We start from the raw sequence: 24,263 nt of genomic DNA, 5'->3' as shown, positions 1-24,263 counted from the left end.
TGGCAGCTAAATCCTTCCCCAGGGACTCTGATAGACAATTAAGACACACACGTGGAAGTGTTTCATGTGTAGGCAGTGTCTGGGCTCCTCTTGTATCCCTGGAGATGTAGGCAATGAGGAGGTCTCTGATTTTATGACCTAGATCACACTCCATGAATTCCACTGCCTGGGGCACACAGCGGTCCTGCAGACCACCTATGCTCATCTCTGGACAGATCCCTGTATTGCAGTCGTGTTGACTGTTTATTACCTTTGTGTTGGTCAAGGAAACAGAGTAAGGGGAACATAGATGTAGTCACAGGAAATATTTTTAAGCATTGGTTGCATTTTGGTTCACTTGGTGAAGTGAAGGTGGCTGTCCCATGGTTGGACCTGGGAGAAGTTGAATATTCCAGCCCAGCTTAGACCAACAAAGCCTACTGTCCTGAATGATAATGGATGAGGAGAAATGGAGCAGTAACAATTGTTACTGCCATTTGTGCTGCATGTTATGCACTTTTTCTTCAATGATTTTTTTTATTTTTGCATTGCTTAATTGTTGCAGTCCAAACTAGGACATGTACCCACTGTTGTGGACAGACTCTCCTGGCATCATTATCCTTACATATCTTCCAAACATAGTTCTTAAATCATTTTAGGGACTTTGTTCTGGGGTGAATTTTGACTTAGGTGCTTGAGATAGATTGTTTTTCTATCCCTGGAAACATCAGCATTTGAATGACTGAGTGGATGAACTGATGGTGGGAATTAGGACTGAAAGCCCTGATTTCGCAATGTGACAGGAAGAAAACTCAGACAAGGATAGTATAGCATTATAGTCTGGTTCTGCTTTTCATCTTGGCTGTTTTTCAGGGAGAGAGAGCCGAACAGCAGAGTTTGCTGGAAAGCACATTCATTTTCACAGCTCTTTGTAAGCTCATCTGCAGTTCAGGGGATTTAGTGATCCAAATTATGGTGGAACATATCTTTAATCTTTCCCCAAACCCAGACAATGTGTATGAAAACATACATACCCACAAATATTTTTTCTCTTATGCTTAAATAGAGGAGATAGTACTGCTTGACTTCACAATCTCTACCCTGTAAAAGCTCCAACCTTTTCAGAAACAACAGAGTGGATGCTGGTGATACGTGTGTTACAATACTTTCTGTCTCATCCCTTTGGCATCTTAAGTCGTGGGTATCCCTGGAAACATGACTCTTATCCTTCACTCCTAAGTACACATCCAAGGCCTGAAAGCTTTCATAGAAAACAGAGGGATTTACTGCTTTCTAAGTCATCATAGTAGTGTTGCATTACAATGTCAAAGAGGAAAAGAAAACCACAATATGGAATTTGTTGTTAGCAAAATGTCTGTATTAAAATACAAAGAAAACATTCCTGCGGGCAACAGTAATTAATAAACCTTCTTTTGTATTGGTAATAAAAGCACTGTAAGTTCAATTTTCCAAACAGACCACAATGTTTTTGAGGAATAAATTCCACCACTGTCATTCTGAAAGTCTCCCTAAAGAACAAAGGTGTCAGACAATGGTACCATGCACCCTACCAAGGTTCCAGCATCATCACACTGGTTTACTGCAGCACGTCCCATCAGAAGTGGGTTAGATCTGGACATTGCTTGGAGACGGCAAGCTCACAGGGCCTCCTATTGTGTTTGAGAAGGTGATGATTGCATTGGAACCCTTGGTGTTCTTGTTCATACCCAGGATGTCCACAGTAGTTTGCTCTGGTTCGGTTTTCCTGAAGATATTTTTCATGGTTGACTGGAAGTTGTTGGTGACAAAGCAGTAGACAATAGGGTCCATGCAGCTGTTGAGACTACTCAGAGTCACTGTCACATGGTAGACAAGAACGTTGACATTGTGGGACATGTCTGGATTGATGGAGATCGCTACCTGTTGCACGTGGAAAGGAGTGAAGCAGATCATGAAGATGATGAGGACGGTGACAAGGAGCTGCACAGCCTTCATTCTCCTCTCCCGACTCTGGTGCATGAGGCTGGGCTTGGACAGAGCACACATAATCCTGGTGGTGAAGAAGATGATTATGATGAGGGGGAAGAAGTACTCGCAGACCATCAGGACCAGAATCTCAGAGATGCAGCACTGGGCAAACTGTATTGCCATGATGAGGATGGAGAAAGTCACTACAGTTGCAAAGATCCAAATGAAGACACAGATCCCCTTGGCACAGGTGGGATTCCTCCATTTTCGTGAGGCTTGCACCTGTACAATAGCCAGGTAGCGGTCAACACAGATGCACGTCAAGAAGAGGATGCTACAGTACATGTTGACAAAGTAGCCAAAGATGTGAACAAAGGAGCAATTCAGGCAGTCCTCTGCAGTATAGAACATGATGATCCGTATGGGTAAGGAGAAGCCTACCAAGAGATCGGTAACAATCAAGTTGATGGTGTAAATAACAGAGGTGGTTTTTGTCTTAGTACGGAAGCAGAACACATACAATGCCAAGCTGTTCAGCACAACACCCACCAAGAAGATAATAGCATTGACAACTATCAGTGCAATCCATAGGCTGTAAAATTGTTTGTACAATTCTCTGTCAGGGTGGATGAACTTGGAGAACATGTAGATGCTGGAGTTGGGTTGCTGGGTAGAGTTGGTATGGTCAAGATCTGACACTTGGGTGGAGGATGTCGGCATGGTCATTGGCTTTCCAGCAATCTGGAAGAAAAGATACAGGGATATACTGATGTGTATGTCACACTGCAGAGCTCAGAATTTTGTCATATAAGAACATTTTAACCAGCCTCAGTAGTTATATGTACTGCTGTACTCGATAGGCATCTTAACTGTCAATATATGAAGTGGCAGGCTGGGATTGTCCCTCACTGCTAGGAAAATATCTGCTTTTATAACAATTCTAGTTTGGTGGTTCCAGATGGGAGTTTTGGAGGTAATGTACAATCTGCACCTCAAGTTGCTCCTGTTTAAAAGTGATTTTAAGAACTGTGCAAGGACAAAGAAGTAAGCTATGCCAAAGGGAGCAGAGAGGAGAAGGGAAAATCGAGGTGTGTGGGTCATGCTTGGGTCAGCCACATGGAAAATGGTCATTGGTAGAACCACAGCCCCATCATCTCACTCCTAGAATATTGCATCCCTTCCCTTGGCCAGGTGATCCCATAGAGAGCTGTGCACAGCAGCATTTTCAGGAATTGTGAAGCTTTCCTAAAATCAAAGGATGGCTTTTTCCAGGAAAACACATGCAAATTGTGTGGCATTTTCTAGGTATCTATACTCACAGCAACAGCAGCTGGGAGATTTCAACTAAGGGTGTCAGCCACTATTCCTGCCAGGATTTGACAGTTTAATTTGCAAATCATTCCTGACCTACACACTATTTTAAACTGATTTGTATATTAGAAGATAAAAAAAAAAAAGAAAAAAAAAGCTCAATATATACAGAGACTTGGCTGGTTTCAATAAAAATAAATGGTTGAAAAATGTCTGGAATATCTCAAAAGAAGCTGAACAGGACTGTGAGGTTAAAAAAATCAGCTTGAATCAGCAGAGACTAATGCTGAAAGATTTGAGTTATGAGGGTTTGAAATCCTTGCTACCAAAGAGCCAAGTGCAAAAGGGCTGGTAGACAAGGAGCTGCAAACACATCTTCCAGCACTTGCATGAAGTTTTTTCCTCATTTTCATGTGGAACTTCTTATGTTCCAGTTTGTGCCCTGTTTTCTGTTACTGGGCACCACTGAAAAGAATCTGGCTGCATCCATCCTGCCCTTTGAATATATTTCATTGATGAGATCCCTACTCAGTTTTCTTTTCTTCAGGCTGAACAGTCCCAGGTCTCTCAGCCTGTCTTCGCTTCCCTTTGTTTGCAGTAAAAACACAATACTTGATAGCTTTTCTCACAGCCAAGGATGCCCAGGTCTTTTCCAGCAGAGCAGTTCTGAGCCTGTGCTGGTGATAGGGTCATAGGATGTTGCTAAACAGGCTTCTGTACAGGACTGAGTTGCCAAACAATGGGTGCTCTTCTGCTCCTTCTCAGCTTGGAGAAGGTTTTAAAGTTTGATAAATTGTCAACCCTTAAGATCAAGAGTCCTCACGGGATGCCATAGCGCAACTGTGGTTTATCTGTATGGTATTTCCCTGCCTACTCCTCAGGGAAAGTCTCACATTTTGTGCCAAGGATGCTGTTAGGGAATAATAGGAAAAATGGGACCCAAGGCTGACTGAAGGTAGTGGAGTTGCAAAGTGTGGCATCTGCGGAACACCCATGGGGAAGATGCAGAATGCTAGCATCACTTTAAAATGATTTTCTAATATTCTCACTATTTGATCTACTCTGTTTGTTTGTGTGGCTCTTTAATTACAAAAACAAACTGAAATGAGCAGATGCCTGGATCTGCTCCCAAGTTTCCATTTGCAGATGACGTCAAGGGGAGCACCGTGGAAGGCACTGCACTGTGCAAACCAGGAAATACAGACATTTTTGCTTCTTGAATGTGGCATGAGCTTGTATATCTGTGTTCATACAGACAGAGGTGAGCAAGGGGAGAATTAAAAATCGCTATCTCATCCCTTAGCAGACCCTTGAGGTTTTTAACTCATGTGGTCTATAGGGCACTTCATCCCATTGTAATAGTAAGGCATTGGCTTTTTTCTCTGATTTTATGTCTTCTTGGTAGCTTGCCTCTTACAGAAAGTATTTCTTCACTCTCAGATCTGTTATCAGGAACACCTGATATTTATCTTTGCTATTCCAAGTAACTTGAACTGCATTCAAATGCGTCTCATCCTCATAATACTTGTGAGGTATGCAGAGCATTTTAGACTAGTAGGAAAGTATCACCTGTGATCGCTGTCCAATCCTTGTCATACACAGTGTGCTGGTTTAAAAGTTCCCTCTTCCCCCGAATCCCATGTGCAATGAAATAAACTCCAAATACTACAATCACCCAACAAATAACAGGAAGCACTTTATCATTGTAATGGAGGATCTATGTTAGAGCTGGTGTCTCTTCCTACTCTACTGCTGCCCTGTTTGGGCTCACAATACAAGCAACAACGTGAAAGAAATGCTGACAAATTTAAGTAATTCTGAAGATTTTCATACAAGCTATGGTAAAACTGTTCTGGGGCTGTAGGGGGAAAAGTCTTCCTCTCATCAGATTGTTTCTGATGAATGTTTGGGTAAATGTCCTTTTAGTTTGTGGGACTGCTCCTATTACATGGCTCACGAGCAGAAAGCATGGAGAGCTGGACTGGCAAAGCAACAACATTCCTCTGAGTGCTTTTAATGAGATGGAGCTAGACCAAACCCTTGGTTAACAGCTACTAAGTATTTTTCCATTATGGGTCTCCAAGCACTTGACAAAGGTACATGGCCCCATTTTGCAGCAGGCTAAACAAGGCACAGAAAGGCACGCTGACCTCGTGTGCAAGGAGAGACAAACATTCCCAAAGCCTTCCAATTTTGCCTCACTCCCCTCATTTCTGAGTCCAAAAATTACCCCAACTAGGTCTCTCTCTGTTATCAGAAATACTAATGCAGGTGTTAAAGTGAGTCAGTTCAGCTATGCATAACCATGGAGCAGTCAGCGAAGGTCGTGAGAAGCTTTGCAGCCTCTGAAAACCTCTGTTTTGCTATGGTCTCACTATTTATGGCTTGCAGCTGTAGCATGAGCTCATGAACTAGTCACCTTTTCTTGCAGAATTAACAGCCCTTGTGCTACCCCTCTGACTAAAATCTCTAGGGGAATTGGAGCTGGGCTTTCTTCATGCCTAATTCACTCCTCATTTCCCCAGGTTTCAATGGAAATGCTGTTTTATGGAGCTGGTAGTGTGCAAAAGCTGTGATTGGTAAACATGTACCCTTCTGAGCGCCGTATGAATGCTCCAGTTGACCTATGCTGTTATACTATACCTCTCAGGCTGGGTTTTGTCTGTCTGGCTCAGAGGCTGTGGGTAGCATTTCCTTAAAAGTACAGCAGGCATCTGGGTAGAAGTGGGATATAGGGAGGGAGGGCGACTGGAGGTTGAGCTGGTTTCCCTCGTTTTGATAAAGGTTCCTGCTCAGCACTGGGAGACAGGGACTTGCTCTGAAATGCTTTCTTATCATTGCATGACACAACCAATTCCATCGTTCTTGGGCCAAATAGGAAACAGATGGTCACTGTGCTGAAACCAGGGCCTGTGATCTCTTCTTTTGATGCTTGGAATCCCACTTGTTCTTTTAGCATGGGCAACTCAGTGCTACGTCTTGCCCCTAGAGGATATCCTTGGCCATCTCGTATTTCATTCCACCCAACTTTTAGCTCTGTATTAGCCTTATGCTTCACCCTCTGCTTGCTGAAGTCAGCTGGAGTTTCTTCCTTGACCCATGGTACTTTTGGGTTGAGCTCAGCAATTCGAGTAATGGGATAGAAAAGAAAAGCCAGATCAGGCAACTGAGCTTTGTCCTGAGCACTCTCCAAAAGGTTTATTTATTGTGCGTACTGATAGGATCTCTGCACACAGAAGGAGAACAAAAGAGACATGCACTGGGTTGGGAAGATGAAAAGGACATTCATAAGTGTTATTTAGTATAAACAGCTTCAACTTTTCTCATCTCCCTGTCCTGAATCTGAACATCTGACCTGACAAACTGGCTCCTCTCTCATCTCCCTGTCCCCCTCACCCTGTCCTGTCTGCTAACCTTGCTCTGCTGCCTGGCATGGAGGCAGCTTGTGTTTAGTTTTGCAGTCTCTCCGTGTTTAAAGTTCCATAGGTGATTTATCATCCTGTTTATAAATGAAGGGTTAAACTTACTCTCTTTCGGTTTAAATTGTATGATTCTCCTGGCAAGCTCTCACTCAACTCTGGCTCAAACTGGCCAAATATGGTGTTTTTCTACATGTTGAGGACTGGCCCTATATGTAGTAGAGCTCATTCTGTCAGCCTGGGGAGGGTGGGTTTGCTGATCGTGGGAACTGAAGGAGAAAGAGAAAGGGAGAGAAGGGGAACAAATCCAGCTGATAGAGGGGATAGGTTCCCATCTGTAAGAAGGGAGCTATGTATGGGTGGAGAATTATGCCACTGCAAAGCAGAAATGGGGCTATTCCCAGGGTAGGGAGGACCCCATATTTGAGGGCAACACAGAATTGTAGAATGGCTTGGGTTGGAAGGGACCTCAAGGGTCATCAGGTTCCAACCCCTCTGTCGAAGGCAGGTTTCCCAATCACTAGATCAAGTACTATATCAGGTTGTGCAGGGCCCCATCCAACCTGGCCTTAAACACCTCCAGGGACAGAGCATCCACAGCCCCTCTGGGCAAACTGTACCAGCACCTCACCACTGTCTCAGTAAAAACTTCCCCCTAACATCTAATCCACATCTCCACTCCTTTACTTTAAAACCATTCCCCCTTGTCCTATCACTATCTAGCTGTGTAAGAAGTTGATTTATCTCAAGTTTGTAAATTCCCTTTAAATATTGGAAGGCTAGATGAGGTCTCCCTGCAGACTTCTCTATTACAGGCTGAACAAGTCCAGTTCCTTCAGCCTATCTTCATAGTAGAGGTGCTCCACCCCTTGGAACACCTTCATGCTCTCATTTGATTCCAGGACATGATGTCTGCTAGAAGCTTCCAGGACTAAGGGTGGCTAGACAAAGTATGTGAAACACCTGACTGGGGGGAACTGCAGTTGAAAACTGTCAGATTCAGTCCAGGGTAGGATTATTCCTTCTCCTGCAGTGCAGTGGAACAAACAGGTGTTTTGGATACTCAAAACACAGATCTGACATGGTGGGTGCCAGACAAAATGACACCTGGCTTTTTATGATTCAGTGTCTTGATCAAAACATTGGATCAATGTTTTACCCTGGTTTAGATGGTTATTAATAGCTTATCCCCATGTGGACATCTGGTTGTATTAATGAGGACTTACGTTCCAACTCTTTCCTTGGCTCCAGAACTTGTTTGGATTTATCCTTTATTTCTGCCTAATTTCCTGAAAATTAAGGTGATCTTTTCCTTCTGCCAATTTTTGGTATAAATTAGCCAAGAAATTGGAAAACATTGGGAAGCCACAGGAAGCCAGAGCTGACAAACACACAGATAAGTACTGAACAAGCCCAGATTATCCTTGTTTCCTCTATTATGAACCTGCAAAAAGTTTACTAAAACTTTCCTCAACGCATTTTTTTATTTAGATCTTCCCTACACAGTCTCAATGCATTGCAACACTGCAAACATGTTGGATGTCTTCTTTTCAAAGAAAGAACTTGGCTCTCTTCATTATTTGCCTAACATTAAATAATTTCAGATTTATACCAAATAATATGTTACTTCTGGCAGAACCAGCCTAGCTGGGGATAGATGGTAACTGCCTGAAGACCATGATGGTCGGCATGTCCCACCTTGTCCCATGGTTAGAAGAACCATGAGCTAAATTCCTGCCTTTGCCTGGAGCCTAGAGGAAGGTGTAAATACACTTCTCATGCCAGCAAGAGGGATTAACACCCACCAACCCAAACTTTTACATTTTTCTAGTTTTGTTTGAGAATCAGATATCCCATCTGGGCAAAGGAGAAACTTAAACGTCCAGTCCCAAGGAATGTCTGGATGCTGTCCTTCAGGCCATGTAAGCAATCACAGCCTAAGGATGTGTATTGGGGGGATAAATGCAATGTTGGTTTGGGGGTTGATGTTGCTTTTAAACCATTTTCCTCCTGTCTGATGGTGCCAGTGAGGCTGCATGTGGTTCTCCATCCCAAGACACTGCTTTGGGTGTTGCCATGAGTTGTAATTTGATTTCTACCCCACCTTGTTCATTGTTGAATGCTTTGTGCACACAGGTGTACTCCATGCTCTCTAGGAAACCCAATGTCACAATCAGGTCCTCTGTGCACAAAGAATCCAACTTCCAGGTTTGGCTGGGGATGAGTAATAGCCTGTGGGTGGCTATGCAATAATTTAGTCCAACAGGTCATCCAAGTCCATGAAAGATCCCTTCCACTTAGAAGAAGGGGAATGTAACCCTCCAAACTGCATTCCTCTTCTTCATGGAGCAAAATGACCGGGAGGGATGTTGCTTGGCTTGAACTGTCTGCTCTCTGCATTTGGGCTTAAGTTGGCTGTTTAACACCAGCTGATGGATCACCAGTCCATGACACCCCAGAGACAATCTATTTTAAATCCAAAAACTGCTGCATGGTCGTCTTTCAACCCTGTCCTGAGCATGCATGAAAAATATGGGAGGAAGCTCCCAAAGGTACACAGAGCAAGCAATTAATGTGCTGGCAGATTTCTTCAGAGCTTAAAACTCCTCTATGTCCCTTTGCACAGTAATGTCACAGTCTTTGAAAGAAGGAGCCTAGATGTATGTATAAAGTGAACAAAGACGTGGGATTGTATGCACAGGTTGCAGGTCGTATGTCTGCCTCTCTGTACCCACTAATGTGCACCATTCACAGTGGGCACCCAGAGGTCCTTCAGCACATTTAGATGAAGCTTGCTTGTATGGATCACCTTAGGAATGCTAATAGAGGATTTACACCTCCACTTGCTTGTTTCTGTCTCACTGTGTTATAAAGTCCCTCCTGAAACATTTAGATGTCTACAATGACTTATAGATTCTGTAGCATTTTCCGTGTCTTGCTTTTCTACTCTACCAGATCCTGGCCTTGGAGTGATGGAATTCCTAAATGTACTGGTGAATTCTCTACAAATCATGTTAGCATTTCAAGGCTCTGGGCAGCCTGGTCTGGTGGTTGGCAACCCTGCACATAGCTAGGGTGTTTGAACTAGATGATCATTGTGGTCCTTTTCAACCCAGGCCATTCTATAATTCTGTGATCTCATAGCCTGCCAGGACTAGTACCAAGTGCCATCTGTCATCTACGTCTCCACGTTAGAATCTAAGAGAAATCAGAGCATGACTTTCTTCTTGTATCCCTCTCTCTCCTTTGTGGATCGGTGTAATATGAAGGGAAAGTACATTCTTGTTGGAAAAAAAAAAATTACTAGTGGTTTTTAGTGGTTCAAAGCTAAATGTGGAAAGAAACTCATGGAATTGGAGTTTCATAGGGCTAGCCAGTAGAAATGGAATTGTGCCTGTCTTCTTGGGAGGTTGTAACATTACAAGAGAAATGTATTTGAGTTTTTGGGGATTACAGTAATCCATCTAGCCTTTCAAGGGTGCCTGGGGCGCAGTGCTAGAAATGTCAGTTTGGAATAAAAATGATTGTGGCTGTGCACGAGGAGAACCCTGCAGTGAGAATTACTACATTGGCACACAGAAAAACTTCACAGACAAGTGCAAAAGCATTGCAGGAGTTAAAACCGAGCAACATCAGGCCTGTGTGTTGCTGCTTGCTTTTTGAAAAGGAAATTCTTAATTGCAAATTTAGTTGTCTGTGAGCACGTTTCCCTCTTTCTGCTTTTAGCTGTCTGCTGGCTCCATCCCTTGCCAAGAAGCCTGAGCAGGACAGTGTGGGAAGAGCAGCGGTGAAGTTTTGCTGTCAGGCAGTACCTGGGACTCTGTATGGTCCAGAACACAAGAAAGCCGGGCTCAATCCCCAGAGAGCACTGGTAATGGAGGTGATACAAATGCAGGTGGGAACCAGGGGGATTGAGCAGGGAGGCATCCCAGGGTAGATTACCAGATCTTAACCCTTTTGGAGGCTGGTTGCTATGGTTTCCCACGTTAGGCACTTTAGTCACTGCACTGTGCAGATAGAAAGCCCCTGTGCCTTTGGGGATTTGCGAGTTTTGGATTAAACAGATTAACCTGGAAAAAGTTGAGGTGTTAGCAGGTGTATTACTATTAAAGCATTTCTTAAGAGGTGTTGTTAAGGATCTTGGAGAGAATCTGCTTTTCCTTAGGATGAGAATCAGCACAGCCAGAGATAAAACAACCCCAGCCCCGGCAACCTTGTTCCCAGCAATACACTGTCTCCTTTTCTGGCTTCAGAAGCCTGCATACAGGTCATTATAGAATCATAGAATCAGAATCACTGAGGTTGAAAAAGACCACTAAGATCATCTAGTCCAACTGTCAACTCATCACCACTATGTCCACTAAACCATGTCAAAGAATACATACTCAAACAAGAAATCACCCCACTCCTCACAAGAGCTGGCATAGTATTTTTCACCGGGGGAAAGTCAGCATCTTCACACATCTTTCATCACCCCCATCTCCTTGGGGAACAAACAAATAGCATTGCACTGCCCTCAAACCCCAGAACAGAAAAACTCACAATGCAGAAACCTCCTTGCAGCCCCGCTGTCCCAATGGGCACCTCCTGGTGAATTTCCACACCTGCAGCAAGTACAGAACCATGGACATCTTCCATGTGTTCGACAAGGTGCCATTCCACCTTCCAGGGCTCCATGATAGCCATGCTTTCCATTCTAAGTTTGGGCTCAGGTCTTCAGTGACTCCCTCCTGTCCCCTTACTGTTACCTCTTCCACATCATGCTCCCCTGTACCACTTTGACCACTGTCCCAAAGCATCTGCTGCTGCAATCCTTCTGATATATTCCTCCACCAGGACTGACTTACCTCTGGCCGGATCTCCCTTCTATGTTTGAAGAGCTGCTGGTAAGAAAGTTTCCTTGTGGACCTGAATGCTATCGCCCCAGGAAAGAGACATCTGTTCCTACAAGCAGAACTGGAGTGACTACAGAATATGAAGAAATGCCTTATCTCTCTCTCTCTCTGTCTCTCTCTCTCTCTCTCCCCCCTTCTCTTCTAAATATAGCTTTGCAACTAATGGGAAAAAATACACACTCCAAAAAAAAAAAAAATTTCCACTTGTCTTTAGCGTTCAGAATTTCTCCTGAAACATCTGGCTCCTTGCCCTGAAATCTCTCTGAAATTTATGAAGTGTTGGAAACACTAAAGGGAGCTCCAGCCTTGCTCACAGTGAACATCTCTACTGAACTAATATTGGTGTTGCTGCACCACCTGCCCCCTCCCCAGGTCTATTTTCCTATGTCTCTGTGGGAATTAAATCTCCTTACTGAGAACACTATCAGCTCAAGGCCACAGCAATGTCACAGGAGAAAAATACTTCTCTTTTCATCTTCTCTATATGATCTGGGATTGGACAGAAGTCCCCAGTATTTTCAGAAAGAATCAAATGCCACTTTGGACCAAGCTGTCCAGACAATGACAAAGGACCTGGCAGGGGGAGATGAAGTGTGACCTTACATATTTTGATGACTACTGGCTCCAGTCATTACAAAGAGATGTTGATCATCTCTGCCCATGGACTACATTGAAGCCGCTGAGTGTAGATGAGTTGAGGTTCCACCACGAAGACCCCCAACACATTCTTCCATCCTCATCCTTCCCTTCCATACTAGTGGTAGAATCATTGTAGTTATCATAGCAGAGAGTTGTGTGTTTTTACACCCCTGGCTGCAGTATGGAGACAGGAGTTGGACTCAATGATCCTTATGGATCCCTTTCACCTCAGACACTCTGTGATTGTATGAAACCAGGCACAGTATAGCAAAGTATCACTATGCTGAGATGGGCTCGAGGTAAAGGACCTTCTTTAAAGATGTCCCTGTTGACCAGTACTGTAAGGACTCGGATCTCTTAAAGCCCCCAAAGTCCCTCTCATAAGATGATGCTTTTCTGTCTAAATAGGATACCAAAAAAGCCATATTCGGTGGGGTAGGGATCTAAGGGGGCCTACATAGATGTTATTTCCAGGAAGCTTTGCAGTAGATTTGGAGATCCCTCCTGGGAAAAAGGACAGAAAAAAATAGAGACATTATTGCAAATTTAGTTATTTAAGAGGACAGAGAGAATGGATAGGATTTTAGTGTCAGCTCTGAACTGTTTTTTTTCCTTGCTAATTTAGATAAAGACAACACTGATGCCAACACAATAAACATGCAGGATATGGCCCATAACAACACAACAGGATCAACTGAGAGGCATCGAATTCCAGGTCAAGAGGCCAAATCCATAAATAGAGGAGAGGTAGACTCCACACATGTGTCTCACTGGAGCACAAACAGTAGCTATGGATATTAGAGAAGGTTGACCTCATTTTCTGGAATTAGTTTTTCACCCTTGAATCTTTCCCAGAAAAGCTGAGCTGATCTTTTTTGTCAGGATATTTTATTGATTTCCTATTTTGAGTTTCCTCACAACGAGCAGCAGATTCTTCCTCCAGTTTCAGGAACATCCTGCTTGATCATCTGTGCACACTGATCCAGACATCCAGCCTTTCACAACTATCCTCCAGCTCAGCCACGTGCCTTGGATCTCATCTGCTTTTCACTTTCTTATGATTTGGAAAGGGAGTGTGATTGTAAGGCCTCCATGAGTCATCTCTAGATAATAAACTTGCTTTCACTTCCTTCATTCTTGGGGATTTATCAAGGGGAAGAATGAAAAAGAACCCACTTGTTTGTTTGACCCTATTGTTCTTATTGTCTGTGGTGACAAACATTTATGTTTTCCCCAATCTGCTAACAAAACTGTTATGCTTAAGGATGAGCTCTCTGGATGTACAAATACAAGACTGTAAAAAGAAAGGAGACCTTTCTCCAGAATGAGTTATTGATACCTATACTCTGTCCATGTGCCTGGTCATTCTTATACGAGGACTAGTTTGTATTTGTTCTCCTGTGTAATGCATGTGAGCTTTATTCCCATCCCTTGTGCATGGGATAATGAGTGGCCTGCACTCCCCCACTATCTCAGCCTCTCTCTCCTTGCCGAATTTAGAGCTAGACTTACAGTGGCAACAGCTGCAAAGTTTCAAGTTGTGCCTGAGATAGAGCAGAACATGCCATATTGGGAAGCAAATGCTGCTGTTAAGGTGGAGAAGGCACATCCGGGTTCTGGGCCACACTTTGTCCCAGACACTGTTCCCACACTTGACTTCAGGAGGAGTTGCAATTGTAGCCGATGAAGTTTCTATCGTCTCTCTTTTCAGATTTTATGATGCTCCCAAGGGGAGAAGGAAGGTAGGAAAAAAAAAAAAAAAGGAAAGCTTTAATAAGTGGAAAATTTTCAAGCTTGCTGGCTGAATATGCAACAATATTAAATACTGCAGTGGGTGTCTTGTGGTTGTAAGTGGAAGACGGCACTTACCAGCTAAAATGAGCATGTTGGAGAAGGAATAATGGTCAGGACAGGAAAGCTGCTGCTGGCCCATAATAATTCCTCCTAATCCATTAATATTAGCATATAAAATAGAGATGAGACGGGGGGGCTCCATTTAAAAGCACAGAATATCAAAGCAGGAGGCTAGGCAGCTCTGGAAGAGGGGATCACGAAGTTGATACCATTCATCACCCTGGGAGGTATCTTCTCTGTTTTTATCAGGAGAAGGGAATTCTTTTCCAGTCGTATTCAAAAAGCAGAGCCAAGTTACCCTTCAAGATTGAGACTGGGCTCAGTATGATGAATTTTTGAACTGCCAAGATGGGCAGGATCAGCTCTCAAGATATTTCTGTTGACCAACTCTGTAAGGACCCAAACAAGACTTGTATCTGAACATGCCTATTTTTGTCAAGTTGAATTTACTCTCTATTTTACTGAATAGATCCTTAGAAATTCATTTTCCAGTGGTGAAGGAGAACCTTCTACCCAAGAAGGTCCTGAACCCAGACCTGGCAGAATCAGAGCTCCAAAAGTTGAGGAGCCCTCACCTGTGGTCATGGAGGACAGTGAAGTATAGGATCCTCACTATACGGAGAGCCCAAGAAGTATGGGATCTAATCTATCTGGGAATCCTCTTTTAATTAGCTACTTCAAAGAACATGAACTCACATGCCCATACACAACCTCCATTGAACATTTTCTGATTTTCCCACCAACACAAATGTTCCTGAAATGTTTGTCCACTGTCTTGCTCTTCTATCAGGCAGCAGAAGAATCAGAAAGGAAAGTGGCCAAGGAAATGGCCAAGGTCACAAACTTTAGCATATCTTCACAAGTCTGCTTGCAGGAAAGGTTGCCCAGCTCATAGATGCAGGGTTGATGAAGAGGCAACAGTGGATGCGGTCTGTTCCCTGCCATGTGAGTGAATCCGTTATCACAGCAGGAAAAGTCAATTGCATGGAAGAGAGTCGACATTCCTTTTACCCTCCACAACAGCTCTTCCCTCTAATTAATCTGTCCCAGAATACCCGGAGCCCTTAATAATCCCTGGAAAACACTCATGTATATCCCTATGGTATGTGCTGAACACAAGCTCTGAACACAAGATTCTTAATTCACTACAGCCTAAATGGCTGTTGTGAGATGCTATGAATCAGATGCAGAACTGAAGACTCAGAGAACTGGTTTGATTCCCACAGATGGTCCAAGGGTAGAAAGGAGTCACCTTTCACAGAGGGCAATTGCCAAGAAAGCTCCACATAGCATTTGGGTTAGGTAAAATCTGCAGACACTGAAACTCCTAAAAAATGTGTAGGAATGTCCTTCATTTCAAAGGGGCCCAGCTAACCCCATCATGCTTCCTTACCATTAACGAGTGAGACGTGTGTTCCTTTCCCCTGGAAGAAAAGCCTTGGACAGCAGTGTGGGAACATTGTCAAAGGACAAGGAACAAAACACTGGCTTCTGTCCCAGCCCTGCTGCAGAGTATAATGGAGCAGAACAGGGTCTAACAGGTGCCAAGCTCCTGGCAGATGGATGACAGCACCTGCCCTAACATTTACTAACATGAGAAGGGGGGAGAGAAGCAGCTATTTGGTGGGAACAACTTGTAGCTACACAGATTTGGTGGGGGTGAGAGGGACCAGGAGGAACACCTGACTCTTCATCCTATTCCCTGCTCTGACTCTGTGCACAAGGGTTGGAAACACAGCAGGATCAGAAGGTAAATGGAATTGCACAGGGGATCAGGTGGAGTCTGTGCCCTTCCCTTATTCTTGCTCCATCACCAATGCAGAAAGAGAAAAATCCCTCCTCTTCATAACTCACAAACTGGTGCTTAGTAAAAGGAGTTGTGGCAAGTGTGTGGATCGGGGTTTTCCATGCACACTTTAGCAGAATCCATGGGAAGCCCACTTGAAACACTCAAGAATCTTTCCCCTTCATTAGGAAACATGTTAGCAGAGGTTCAGGTTTGATATTAGGAAAAAGTTATTCTCGAGAGCAGTAATGCATTGGAACAGGCTGCCCAGGGAAGTGGTGGAGTCATCATCCCTGGAAGCATTAAAGAAAAGGGCAGATTTGGCACTGAGTCTCACGGTTAGTAGGCGTGGTGATGACAGGTTAATGATTGGACTAGAATGATCTTAGAGGTCCTTTCCAACCTTAATGACAGCTGGATTCAAAATTGTTGGTAGCCAGCTTTGGGCTCATGGCATTTTTTTCTTTGAAGCCTAGCAGAGGGAGATGTGCCTTTAGCTTCTGGGCTGTTGAGAGGCCGTTCTTTGCTATTCTTGGATATAGCAATTGAGGCATGCTGTGTAGGGCTGTTTGGAAGATCAGAGATCCCCTTGGAATCTGAGCTCTGAAATGTTCATGATAGTTAAGCCTAAAGTGGTAGCTGGAAGGGCTGTAGGGAAAGATAAGAGCTCTTTGCACTGAACTCTAGACAAAACCCATAGGGAAGAGACAACCTTTGTCTCCCAGCACTTGTACCTCTCCTGCAATGCCTGGGGACAAAAGCACAAAAGGAGCAGAAAAACACAACCATCTGCCCTTCTCTGCCCAGAGAAAGAAAGCATCCAACTGCTTCCCCTGGCCATGCTCAGCATCCCAGGGCTGATAGCATGACTCTCAGCATGAGAAACAGAGATTGTGTTGAGCTATAAAAACAACCCAGCTGGCCCTATAACCACAGTTTGTAGGGGCAGCTGTACCTACCTGACACAAGAGGCTCAGCAAAGAGCAGTCAGTTTCCCATGCCAAGGCACTACTCCAAGATCCAGCCACTTCCCAGAACCCACTTACCATCTGCAGGGAATTGCAAAGGTCAGAGGGACCATTATCCATGGCCCTGCCACTGAACAGGCTTCCATCTGCGTCTTTAGGCAGGGAGGGAGATCAGACAGTTGCCATATGGGGGGCTCCTGCTGATGGGATCCAGCTGTGATTTGTCTGTTTGATGAGGAACAGGGAAGGACAAGTGGTTCTCAGAGGAGCCACTTGTTGGGTGAGTCAAGCATGGGAGAGAAAGAGTGCAAGAGCCAGTTTCCTGCCTGCCTGCTGCATTTTTAGGAATTGAGTTTTCTGACCATTGCCTCCCCCTGCATTTCTCTCCCTTGTTCACACCAGTGAGGTTTCCAGCATGGATCCTCAATCAATTAATCAACAAAATAAGTTGGAGAGACCCTTTGGCAGCCCAGCAAGGCATGTCATGTCTCAACAAACCCTTGCTATCCAACCCAGTTGGGATCCCTTACAGTGTCCCACTCCTACCTTTGTGTCCCCCCAGCCCACCTCTGGCCAGCAGCCACTTCTTGCTTTTTGAATTTTTTTTCTTCCAGCTATTTTTTTCAAAGCCTAATTGCCAAGAACACGATGTCCAGCATCACAACCTCACCCCATTCCCAGCAAAGTAATTCCTGCTGGATTTGTTTGTCACTGGGTACACAGGCATGTTGGTGCTTGGAGGGGAATGCTACACAGGCAGCCAGGGCTTTGGCATTTCTCGGGCACACGTGCTTGAGGAGGTTGGGCCCTATGGAGTTGCTTTTTCCTAGCAGGAATCGGTAGGAAATTAGGGATACCTGCACTGGGAAATAGCTTGAGGGCTGCCCCTGAGTATCTCTCAGTGCTCAACTCTTGTGTTTGGAGTGGTGAGAAGCACAGTGTGATAGGGCTGAACCAGAAAAACTCAAATTGAGCAAAGGAATGGGTTATCCAGACAGGTTGTGGGGTTTGCATCCTTGGAGATTTCCAAAAGCTACCTGGATGTGGTCCTGGGCTCTCTTCTGAAGGTGCTCCTGCTTGAGCAGGGGTTGGACCACATGGACTTAGAGTTCCCTTCCAGTTTCAACCATACTGTGATTCTGTGATTTTGTGAGCACAAGATGAGGCTGTAGAGGTGGGGTACTGTGGACAGAAAGGACGTTCACAGACACAGCAAGCAAGCAGCAGGGACCTTAGGGGACCAATCTGCTACCTCCACCTGCTCTGATTTAGCAGACCTGGCAAAGAGCAGCGAGATGCTTCCAGGACCATCTGTTCAACACTGGGGTTCTTCGCCATACAAGCAAGATGTAGCTTTACACACACCCTGATGCCATACAGAGTCACAGCAACCACAAGGAAGGACGCCAACTCAGAAAATCTGCTTTTTGGCTCCATGCTCCTCAAATGGCTTTAGAGAAAATCACATAGCCTCTGCTCTCTCTCTGCAAACTGAGCATGCTAATCCTTCTCTCCCATCTCCTTTGTTTGCCTGGTTTGTAGAGATTGTGAAGGCTCACGGCAGGGCTGGCTTTTGTTAGATGTACACAGAGCTCAGCAATGTTCTGATCTGGAACAGGGCAGCATAAATCTGGCAGATTATCATAGGAAATTCCACAGTGATGAAAAACTCTATAGAAACATGGAGAAAGGAAAGAGCCCCATTTGAAAAAATGAAAAACCAACCAACAAACAAAAAACAAGAGAAAAAAAAAAACAACAAAAAGCAGCCCTGTTTCTGCTGCCTGGTTACAAGCAATTCTTAAAATTGCTGCCTCTGGAAGGAGCTGGTACATTTTCTCGTTTTTGTTATTTTGCAGGGGGCATTTTTCTTTGTGTTTTCAGCAGTTTGGAATCAGAAGTTCCATTGCTGCAGGCAAGTACTGCTCCTAGGGATTAGGCTTAGTTCATTAATATGGGTATGTACTCAGTGACTGTTCCAGATCCTGATGGTCCAAAACTAGAGATCTCCTTGGGTTAGGGTCAAACTGATGTCATCTACCTGGGCTTGTGCAAGGCCTTTGACCTGATCCGACACCACATCCTTATCTCTAAATCAGAGACAGATGGATTTGAAGAGTGGACTACTTGGTGGATAAGGAATTGGTTGGATTGCTTCAGCCAGAGGGCTGTGGTCAATGAGTCTATGCCCAGATGGAGGTCAGTCATGAGTGGTCCCTCAGATGTCTGTCTTGGGATCAGTACTCTTTGACATCTTTATCAGTGACATAGGTGATGGGATCGAGTGCATCCTCAGCCATTTTATGATTCTATGATTCCATGATTCTGTGACAACTTCTGCTTGTGTCTCCTAGGGCAGCTTTCCTTAGAGGACAGCAGAAGTCTAGGTAGCTGTAGGATCACCTCACAGTGCTGGAGGCAGACTTTAATCCCACGGCTGTAATACAATCCACCTTCCTTTGGGCAAATTCCACTGACTTCTTTAAAACAAAAAATCCAGCCTACTTTGGTTGCTAAACTGGGCTCTGCTTCTTTGGGTGTCTTTCCATTTTCCAAGAAAAATAGACTGCAGGCTCTGTATTTTTAGATATGCCATCTGATCGCAGCCAGCCATATATCAGTCCCAACACTGTGAGTCAAGATGCTGAGCTCCAGAGCAGAGCTGCCTTGGGCAAGAACAAGTGGCTCGAGCCATCCTGAGTGTATTAATAAATCAGCACGTGTAAAATAATCATGCACTTTCCTAGGTAAGCAGCTCACAAGTAATCATACAGTTGGGATTTATTGCTGCTGGTGTCCTAGTAGCTCTGATTCTTTGGGTGAATTTAGTACTGCAGTGAGTGGGAGGTGAGCAGCCCTGGTATGAGACAACCCTAATCTAGCAGGGGCCAGAGGCAGCACTGCTCCCCTTCCTCTCCCTGTCCCAACAGTGAGTGGCTCCTGACGTCTGCTCCTTGCTATTTCAGTCCTGGGCATCCTCTGGGGTGGCTGCTGGTCAGAGCGAGCTCTGCATTTCCTTGCAGCAGGATATGACAATTGAGTGACCTCAATCCTTGTGGCTGAGATATGCAAAGCATACTCACTTCTTTGAGTTGGATGATGGAGTCCCTTCCAACTTGGGATATTCTATGTTTCTATGATTCTGTGATTCTCTTCCAGCAATGCTGAACTTATCTGTGAGTGGCAGGAGAAGGAGTATCTTGGGAACAGCATGCTTCTTTATGCAATCTTGTTTCATGCAAACCTGCCCTGTTCAGCCTTCCACCATGACCAAGAAAAGTTGTGGATGACAACTAGATGATCTTTTAGGTCCCTTCCAACCTAATGCTTTTTATAATGAGGGTCTTATGACCCAGCCTTGCAAGCGTCTGTTCAGCTTACCCTGCACAGATGTGGAGTTATCAGCCTATTGGAAATGTCTATCCTTTGCCAACTTCTTTCAGCTCTCACAAGTCTGTCCCTAACACCAGTGCAGCCTGGAGATGATTTTCTGTATATTTTATCAAAGCTGCGGGAAACCTTGAGCCTGCTGTGTGAAGAATGGCCTGCCTTGTTCCTGATAGCTTGTTTGCTGTGCTGCTTGATCACTCTAATGACAATCAATTTATCCACATAACTGGTTGCTGAAGACAGTGTAACATGCCTTGACAGCCTGGATTTTTCCTGCAGATATATTGCTTGGCATATTCAACCAAGGCAAAAAAACAGCCTGCTAGCTGAGGGATTGCATCTCTGTGTGACCACCCAGATTTCCCTCTGCATCCTGCCTGATGAGGACCTTAGTGTTCCCTTCTGCTGTGCCCAGGTGCCCATTTTGCTCTGTCCTTCTGGGATCATTGCTCCAAGAGGACCCTGATGGGCTCCAAATACTTGCTGTGGTCTCTGTATGGGATCTGCATGCTCAGAGCTCTGTGTTGTTTAACCTTGCTAATGCCTAGCTGTGTCATGGTGGTGCTGAACTGATGGTTGGGCAATATGATCTTACAGTTCTTTTCCAGGCTTAATGATTCTATGATTCTAGGGTTCTATGAACAAGGTACTCAGATAGAGGTATTTGTAGATGCTCTGGATGAATCAGAGAACTTCAGCAAACCCTCACAGCATCCCCATCTCCATCCCCAAGACCAAAACCTACTTGTGACAGCTTCTCTATGGGGCAGCCCCCGAAAGAGACCCGAATCCATCTCTGCGGGCATCCCAGAGAGAATCATAGAATCATAAATGTTGGAAAAGACCTCTGAGATCTGTGATGGATTCCCACCATCCCCATCACAGAGCTGACAACCTCAGCACATACAGTTGATGGTGTGCTGTCAACAAGAGCCATATTCCAGCTTGTTAGCTTCAGGGGCATTTCATAGAGCCCCATTTTTTTTTTTTTTTTTTTTCTGGCAGATATTTATACAGCAGGCAGCTGGAGCTGTGAAGAAAAGGGGACATTTGATAGCAAATCTTTTTGTATGGGTGCAGACGTCATCACCCTTTCTGTTGTATGATAATGGCTCTGATGGCACTTTTGAGACTGACAGATGAGTTGCACATCTTTTATGGATTATGTGTAAGAAGTAATAAAAAATCCAGTTCCTCTGTGTCTAGATATAAATGGCATGTTGATCTTAGTAAATATCATGATGAGATTTAACGGCAGTTTCCCTGGTTAATGTCATCCTGACAGCTGACATCTTTTCTTTGGGTGTCGCAGATCAGCTCACCCACAGCTTCGTCTCTCAGTTTCCACGATTCACCTTTCATGTCAGCCCATTTTCTTCCACCTCTGGGTTTGATCAATCTTGGCTGGACTCTGCTGTGACCTCCTGGAAGGGAAGAGTTTCTCTACTAACCAATGAATAGGATTTTCTCACGGGAATCCTTGGTTGTTTTGAGTTAAGTGCTATAAATTAAAACACAGGTGTGAAAAATGGAGGGGAGTTGAATGAGAAAGCACGAAGAGGTGGCAAGATCCTTCGAATGTTTACAGTATTTACAGGAGGGCTTGCTAAGAAACAGCAGGTGTTCCTCAGGGGGGTCTGTAGATTTTGCTCTAGATGTTAAAGGATATTTACTGAGATACACATTGAGGTGATAAATGGTTTCACCTCCTTTTAAACCTAACAACTGGGCATGCATAGGAACCTCCTATGACAGTACCTGGTGTAAAGGAAAGTCCAAGCAATATGCACTTTATGCGTTTGCGATGCTCCCATCAGGGAGTTCTGCCTCCTGATTTAACAAGGGTTCAGGAATTTGGCTGTCTTCATTTTTAGATGCAGGGACTCACATCTCCTTTAAAGGGTGAGGTTTCTCCTAATGTGCTGAGTACCTGCCTGATAAAAATCCCTGTTTACGTGTCTCCAGCTCATTAAAACACAGATAGCCAGAGTCCCTTCTGACAAGCTGGAGCGCAGGATCGGATCTTTCCCCATGAAGGGGCATATAGTGGGAGGAGAGCCATGCATGAATTGCATCATCTCCAGGGCACATCCTCATGTGCATAGCAGGGAGTAGAACCACAAAAGCACTGTATGTGCGCAGGGTGGGATTTATTGCTCTGCTCAGCAGCCTCCCCCATTCTGCTTGAGCTGCTTGTGGGAGATCATGCCATGAGAGGTGTTTCATGTACAATTCCTTCCTTGGCCTTTACCTCCTTTTTCAAAACAAGGGAAGGAAAACTTGTAGGGTGCACGCAAGGGAGGGAAGAGATGACTCTCTCTGTTTTCTTTTATCTCGACACACTGTGGAGAAGGCAAAGGAGGCTTAAATGGAGCTAAGCAAAACGTGCTGAAATTATTAATTAATTAATACTTTAACTGGCCACATATCCTTGTAGGAAGAGAGGGGGAAGAATAGGATTTACTTTCCTATTTGTGTGTTGACAGACATCTCTACATGCAAAGGAGATAGAAGAGCTTATTTCGTAGTAAAGAGGCTCCCACCCAAGGCAATCCCTCCCTCGTGCCTGTGGATGCTGTGCCATATAGATGGTGGGCATTGCTGCCTCCTCTGTTCCATGGCTACCCAGCTTTCTGCTGTCTCAGGAAAGGGATTGCATCATGAGCTGAGATGCAGCCTTTGCATCTAATCATGGGTGATGGAGGCATTTGCACCAGTGGTTTTCAATTGGGACTGTCAGGCATAATTAATAGGGATTGAACTTGCAAGCCTGCTGCCTTTTGCTTCTGAATGGGGAAGTTTCAGCTGTGCTGAAGGAGCTGCCATTTCAGGAAAAGGAATGGCTTTTTGCTGAAAAAGAGAAATTGGTTCTGGCACGTGAGAAATGTTAGAAGAGAAAGCACCTCGTGTTACCAAAACATAGCTGAAACGAGTCCAAAGAGCTGCATTTCTAATTCATCACACTGCCACTGACTATAGTTTGTGTAAATGACAGGAGATGCTCTCTTTATGATATACTGCAGGCAGACACATCTCGGCCAGCTGTGCTTGCTGACCATTCATCTCACGCACCAATCGCTTTCCCCATTCAAGAGAAGCCAAAGTAAGGGTGCTTTTTTACCATTTCCATGGTGAAAGTTTTCTGCTTCCTAGCTCTCAGTCATAAATAATTTTGAGCCCTTTCAGAGCACTTTTTCATGTCCTGAGTGTAAGGGCTTTGTTTCTAGCTCTGTGTCTCTATGCAGGGTCACCTGAAACATGTATATGCGTATGTTGCTGGGCTTGATAGAGGTAGTCAGGATATGGAGATACACCAGAAATACTCAATTTTTCATATGGAATCATTCAGACAGTTTTGTCTGCAGCCTGCTTCATGCATATCAAGTGTGCATTCTCACAACAGTACAAATCTGGCATCCAAATGGATGAGTTCAATAATGAGAAGCACCATTTCCCTTGATGAGATGCAGCACCCGGTGCAAGAGATGCTCCCCAGGAGATGCTCCTCATCCAGTTCCCACTTGCACCCAAACCCGTGTGCTTTGCTCTCAACCCAGCTTTCCAGAGCTCCCATCCCAATCTTCATGCCTCCAAACTCTCAGTCCAGCCAGGATTGCAGCACGCTGCCTTCCTGAGCTGCAGCTGGTAAATCTCCCTCCCTCTCCCCCTTTCTGCACATTCCCGCTGGTACTTACATAGCTTGGATGAGAAAGCTCAGCTGCTGATCCCAGAGCCTGCTCCTGGATTCCTCGACCGAGCGAGAGCGCACTTGCTCTCCAGCACTCAGCCCAGCACAGCAATACAGGAACCAGACCTCTTGGGTTTACTTTTACATTGACGTCAGTGTCTTTCCTAGCCTCCGCAGCTTGTTTTGGTCAAAGGATGTCTTCAGAGTGAAGGGGAGGAGTGGGGAAGGGAGAGGAGTGAAGATGAACTGGAGGTGAGTTTTCGTGATGAAGGCATAGAATCATAGAATCATTTGAGTTGCAGGGCACCATTAAAGGCCATCTAGTCCAACTCCCCTGCAATGAATAGGGACACCTACAGTTGGATC

The 24,263-nt window shown here is 44.7% G+C and overlaps 1 protein-coding gene across 1 annotated transcript; it reads right to left on the bottom strand.

Annotated features, from left to right (window-relative positions):
- Window positions 1-1,217: 1,217 nt before the first annotated feature.
- On the bottom strand, window positions 1,218-23,994 carry GPR20 (G protein-coupled receptor 20). Its single transcript, XM_048939398.1, has 2 exons — window positions 23,905-23,994; window positions 1,218-2,688 (listed from the first exon to the last, which is right to left on the bottom strand). The coding sequence occupies exon 2, from the start codon at window positions 2,671-2,673 to the stop codon at window positions 1,606-1,608; it is 1,068 nt and encodes a 355-aa protein (XP_048795355.1). The 5' UTR covers window positions 2,674-2,688; window positions 23,905-23,994; the 3' UTR covers window positions 1,218-1,605.
- Between the last annotated feature and the right edge of the window lie 269 nt (window positions 23,995-24,263).

Source organism: Lagopus muta, chromosome 3 (genome assembly GCF_023343835.1).
Source record: "Lagopus muta isolate bLagMut1 chromosome 3, bLagMut1 primary, whole genome shotgun sequence".
NCBI classification, from domain to species: domain Eukaryota; kingdom Metazoa; phylum Chordata; class Aves; order Galliformes; family Phasianidae; genus Lagopus; species Lagopus muta.
The sequence above is the reverse complement of the archived record's forward strand: the minus strand, read 5'-3'. Positions and strand labels throughout refer to the sequence as shown.